Source organism: Amphimedon queenslandica, unplaced genomic scaffold (genome assembly GCF_000090795.2).
Source record: "Amphimedon queenslandica unplaced genomic scaffold, v1.1 AMPQUscaffold_13493, whole genome shotgun sequence".
NCBI lineage: Eukaryota > Metazoa > Porifera > Demospongiae > Haplosclerida > Niphatidae > Amphimedon > Amphimedon queenslandica.
In genome coordinates, this window is record NW_003546271.1 from 188,423 (window position 1) to 194,353 (window position 5,931).

The 5,931-nt window shown below is 37.7% G+C and overlaps 1 protein-coding gene across 1 annotated transcript in view; it reads left to right on the forward strand.

Moving 5' to 3' along the window:
• The first annotated feature begins 40 nt into the window (after positions 1–40).
• The window catches only part of LOC109580399 (uncharacterized), a 9,850-nt gene continuing 3,959 nt past the window's right edge, over positions 41–5,931 (forward strand). Inside the window, exons 1-5 of the mRNA XM_019993484.1 lie at positions 41–1,387; positions 2,208–2,238; positions 2,291–2,405; positions 3,012–3,089; positions 3,290–3,433. Coding sequence (XP_019849043.1) covers positions 622–1,387; positions 2,208–2,238; positions 2,291–2,405; positions 3,012–3,089; positions 3,290–3,433 — 1,134 coding nt within the window. The 5' untranslated portion in view covers positions 41–621. The remainder of the gene's footprint in view (positions 1,388–2,207; positions 2,239–2,290; positions 2,406–3,011; positions 3,090–3,289; positions 3,434–5,931) is intronic.

Here is a 5,931-nt window from a genome sequence, read left to right on the forward strand (position 1 = left end):
GAAAAATTCGACTTTATATTTTTGTTTATTTTTAGATGAAAAAATGGAGGAAGATGCTGACGCCATTACTTCAGGCTCTCCTTCAAAAAGACGTGAGGTTTATGAAGACTCTCACTCCTTCCTTTGTAACCCAATGGTACCTGTCAGCCCACCTAAAGTAAGTACTGAAAAAACTGGATGAGTCATTGTATGGATAGGAATTAATAATTGAATTTGCATGTAAGTTTAGTTTCCAATACTGCCACTTAATGGCACAAAATACATAATCACACATTCTGTGCAAATGATGTCATCAGTTTCCAATCTTGATTTCATCCCAGTTACATATCGTAGTCTATAATAAAATTTCAATGTTTCCATTTATTTTAATCACAGGTTAATACTATGCACCGTATGTTCCTCATAGAGTCGTGTTTCTCATTATCATCAAAGGGAATTATTCAAAAATAGTTTATAGCACCTACACCTATCGTATCACACCACATAATCAGTGGTGGTACCACCGCGCTATAGATCTTCTGCATGAGTGGTGCCATCATAAATTAGTGGTGCCACTACCATAATGTATATATATATATACACTGAGATATAGAAGTCAAGCTGTGCCAACAGATAGCGACCATGTCAGGATTATCAAGATTTGAATCATTCATAAAGGCATCTTTGGCAAGAGATGATCACAAAGAGCTGAGGCTACTAGTCACAGGGAAGACAGGAGAAGGGAAGTCCACACTAGTCAATGGAATCTTGGGGGAAGAGGTTGCTGTAGAGGGAGCTGGTACTGAGAGATGCACAACACAAGTTGCAGAGTACAAAGCAGTACTCCATGGTGTACCAGTCACTGTGTTTGATTCACCTGGCCTACAAGACTCTACAGAAAATGAAGATAAGTACATAGCAGATATGAAGAAGAAATGTCAAAACCTCAGTTTAGTTCTTTATTGTACTAAAATGACCAACAACCGTTTAAAAGAAGAAGACAGATGTGCCATTCTAAAGCTAACAGCTGCATTTGGACAGAGGTTCTGGGAGTATGCTGTTCTTGTTCTTACATTTGCTAACACTGAAAATGTTGGAAGGCGCGATGAAAGAGATGAGGATAAAGGGCCCGAGCCTGATTTCAATGATACAGAGAGCTGGAACGTTCTTAAAAAGAAAAGATTTGAAGGTCGTGTAAAGATATGGAAAGACAACCTTCACAAGTTTTTCATAAATAAGGTCGGAGTAACGAGAGATATAGTGGAAAGGATCCTCGTGGTGCCAGTTGGAGATAGCAAACCGTCATTTGATAACCGAGAGCCTTATCGTTTACCTGATCGTGACGATTGGTTTAGTGAATTCTGGAAGGCTTGCCATTTACGAGTTAGCAGGCCCGTAGCCAGGGGGGGTTCGGGGGGTTCGGACGAACCCCCTGTTGTAGCTGCAAAAAAGTTTTAGATTAGCTCCTGTCATGAAGAACAGCACTGCAAAAGCAGGATTAGCATTTTGGCAACAGCGAGAAGCACAGATAGCCATTTTAGCTGAGTCAGCACATGGCTGAGATGCGTAAATTAAGACCACGCCTACCAACCACGCCCATTTTTTGTCAAAAAAATTTCGCTGCGCGCGAAGCGCGCAGCAATTTCCGCACCCCCTATTTCAGGTTCCTGGCTACGGCCCTGACAAGTGTTCCTATGCAAGTGGAATTAATGCATCAAGAAGCCTAATGTTTCCTCTTAATAATTCTGTTTTCTATTGTATAGATAATTTTACTATGTTCATGTTATGGCTCTTTTAAAACCATAAAATGTATTTTTTGTCATTATAATCCCTTTTTTGAAAACAAGCTAGAGTAAAGGCTGGTTTACATAAAAACGGATTGCCTTTCGTGCACTTGCGTTGCGACCGGAAGTGCTGTAGAAACAAATGGGGATGCACGTCAAAATGTCAGAATAGGCTTGCAATCTATTTTGACGCATTGACGCACCCTGCCATTCATTTATATAGCACTTCCTGTCGCAACACAAGACCATGCGTCATTATGTAAACCAGCCTTTAGACTGCAAAAGCTAATTGTTTCAGAGAGAATGTCATGTAAATATGAGAATGCATTTGATTGTTCGAGTCAGTACACCTATTTACTGAGAGTGCATGCACTAGTTTAGTGTTGAAGCCAATAGGGAAACATAGTATTCTTATTGCATTATTTGGTAGTCATAGTAATTTAGTGCAGTATTGTTGTGAAATTGGGAATAGAGAGTAAAAAGAAGATAGTGCATAAGTTGTCTCTGCTTACTGTTCTCATAATTAGTGAGCCTTTGTCTGGCTGTAATATTTCCCAGAAGAGTTTTAGAGCCTATCCTCATTTAGCAGATCTTGAGTTGGCTGATTCAACAGTGGATGGAGAAACTAATTTGAATGTTTTCGTAGTTTTGAAGTTGTACTGAAGTTTTATTACTAGGCACGTTATCAAGGGTAAAGAACGCCCTATTGCTGCCTGGATTCCATCTGGACCAGTCTTTGTTACTCTACAGCTCCTGTAACTTACACTTCGATGACAGAAGCTCCGAGCATATTAGGAAAGACTGGATTAAATGAATAACTGAAAAAGTTCTGGGAGCTTGACTTTTTGTGATTGCAGAGCAGTGAAACTCCTTATATGATCAATTCAAGGCCAGTGTTACTTTTAACAGAAAGTGGTACCAGGTGATTCTACTTTGGAGAGATACGTTCAGATTATTGCCAGACAACTATCATTTCAGTCTTGGAGACTAAATGGGTTATTGTGTAGATTGAGAGAGCAACCAGTGTTGTTTGAAGGGTATAATCGAGTTATTACAGAGCAGATTGCGAAAGGAATTGGAGAGGTTGTCAGAGATTCTAACTTAGTTTGTGAAGAGACTGGGCACATTATCTTTCTTATCATGCGGTCAATTCGATGCAAGAAGCAAACTGCTATAGTCAGAGTAGAATTTGATGCATGCACAAAGACATTTGGGTTTTTTTAATGAATGTTTACACTTGGGACGCAGGATATTATTGATATTTTAATGAGATTCAGACTAAGCAAATATTCCTTCACTGCTGATATTGAAAAAGCACTCTTAAAGGTAGCTGTTGCTGCGCAGGATAGACATGTTATGAGATTTTTGTCAAAAGATGAGAATTGCGTTTTGCTAGAGTCACATTTGGCATAGCATGCAGCTCGTTTCCTTAATGCCATGGTAAGGATCTTGTAAAGAAGTATTCAGCTACTATAGTTGCTTGATGTTTCTCTGAATGTTTATATTTTCATTTTTATTGTGAATAGCATGTCCATAGTCCATTGTCCATAGTCCATGGTGTAGAGTCTGTAGTCTGTAGTGATAGTCCATTGACCATAGTCCATAATAATTCTGTGTTTGTTGGTGATGTTGTTCGTTGTATGAGTGATCACTGTGAAGCTATGAAGAGTGTAAGACGATTTTAGTGTCAGGGGATTTAATTTTAGAAATTTGTTTTAATGCTGCTTCAGCAGCAGATGAAGATTTCCCACTGGGGGAGCAGACAGTTTTGGGATTACGGTAGGATGTTATTCACGATGAGTTTACTATTGCGTTGAGTGAAGTAGTGTGAATAAATGTAGTGTAACTATGACAGAGATAATTAGCATTGGTAGTAGTACATTTGACCCACTTGGATTTGTATCTTCAGTATGTATTAAGTAAGGACAATGTTTGACTTGATATGAGAAAACCAGGCTAAGCGCTCCAAAATTGAAAATGAAAATTTATGCTTTTCTATACTAAGCAAAGTTTCTCTCTCTTCATATATGTTATTTGACACATCTAGTCCTGAGTTATATTTTTTGAAAAAAGAAGTCTGAACAGATGTAACTGAGTTACAGCCAATTTATTCGTATCTTGTCCATTATTTACATGATGCACAAAAAAAGAAACACCGGTAAACTACCTTTTTAAAACTTATTTATAGGCAAACTTGGTATCAAATGAAAGTAAACTCTTTATATGATACATTTGTGACAAAATCTCAGTTTTAGGAAGGTACCACTGTCGCGAAGCTTGATAATTTTTGCAAATAGCCTAGTTTTCTCATATTAGGTCGCATATATCAATAACTACATCACTCCAAAATTGGCAGGGATGATATTAATACTGAAGATCTGTTGCTTCAAGGGAGTAATTTGTTATGTGCTCTGAGAAAAAGTGAGGTAATATGTGTACCCAAGTAATGTTTGAGAATAGCCAGTTAGACTATGTGGTATTACTATTGTGTCAATGCCGGTGTATGTGGCAGTTCGTGCTTTACAGATTGATGGAGGAAGAATGATGCTTTTAACTTTAAAGACTACAGTAGCTCCTTTGAGTGCAGTGACAGTGCCAGGACTGGGAACTTTGCTGCTTGCTGGATTGATTAAGAGTATTTCTAAAGCACTTAAGAATGATTTAACTAGCTCATAGCCTGTGGAAAATGTTTCATAGTGGCGGCCACGCAAAATAATTTATTAATGCATAATTTTTTACTCACACAAGGACTAATTAAAATTGACCACAGTAATATTGTATATAGTTCAATACACTCCAACTGCAAAAAAATACATTTTGTAGCAATAAGTCTACATTCTTTGATTTCATCTTCAGGTGATGATTACCAATAAGTTTGGGGGGCCATGGCCCCCCTAGCTCACTGGTTCCATGGCCTATGTGGCTACTTCCCATACAGATTCTCAAGTGGCTTTGTGTTGGAAGTAAAGTATAGCGGGTAATTTTGGAGGTGCTGAAATTGGGCGAATTGTTGAATTTTGGTGAATGGTGGATTTTTAAGATTGGTGAATTTGTGGCCACGTGCAATTATGTATATGTGTAATTGCTCAAAGTGCCTTACTTTTATTTTGGCAAATGGCCGTCAAAATGCCAAAATCACCCAATGAAATCCCAACTAAAATTACCCGCTGTACAGTAAAAAAACGTAAGCCTTTTGTGGGGAAGGTGAAAGAGATGACTCTTGTTCCTGTTGAGCAGTGGAAGTATAGCCATAGGAAGGTCAATCCGCAGACCTCCAAACAAGAGGAGTGACTACTACAGAACTGAATAATGATGCACTTTGGTTCTGTAGACCTAGCAAGTTGGAGGATTAGCCTGTTACTGAGTGATATAATAAATATGGGAGTGACACTGTGAATTTTTGTTCACGTGTACAATTTCTCAAGCATTATAGATGCATGAAGGTACAGTACTTTGACAAACTTTGTAAAGTTACTGATTTTGTATTCAAGTTCATTGATATTTAAAAAATTCTGTATATACAGAAGCAAGTCTCATGTTGCCATGGCAACTGAATGTAGACAGTATGTGGGTTTGTGATTGTCAAAACAAATTTCTGAGTATGGAAGATGAGGAGAATATTTGTCTTTGTGGAAGCAGATTGAAGAATGCAGAGCTGTCTTATAGTTCTAAACAACCAGCTATACTCCCATCCAAGCATTATTTTAAAGAGTTACTAATTAAAGGGCAACCGACACGAAAAATTGGGTTGTGATTAAAAATCAAAAATATTTTCATTATGGTGTAGAATGACTTGCAAAAATACTTTTGGTGCAAAATAATTGCTCTTTCCTGGAGAAAAACTGCTTTTAAAATGCATAATTTACTTCCTCATTTCTGCATCCTGTATTTAGCAAATGTGGGTGTGGTCACGCGTGACATCACAAGAGGGAAGATGGTTGTTTGCTCCATTGGTTTATACACAACTTCATGTTAGAATTCTGGAGTTTTGACAATTTTAATGCAGAAATGAAAGCTGCAGTGTTATAAAGGATGCAAAGGAGAATGAATTCAGCTAATTTATTTTCAAAATAGAGAAAAACCATGAAATTTTGAACTTGCTTATAATTACTACTTTTGCCCCCTTAAATCATATCTTATTTACCTGCTAAACAATAGGGAGTACATT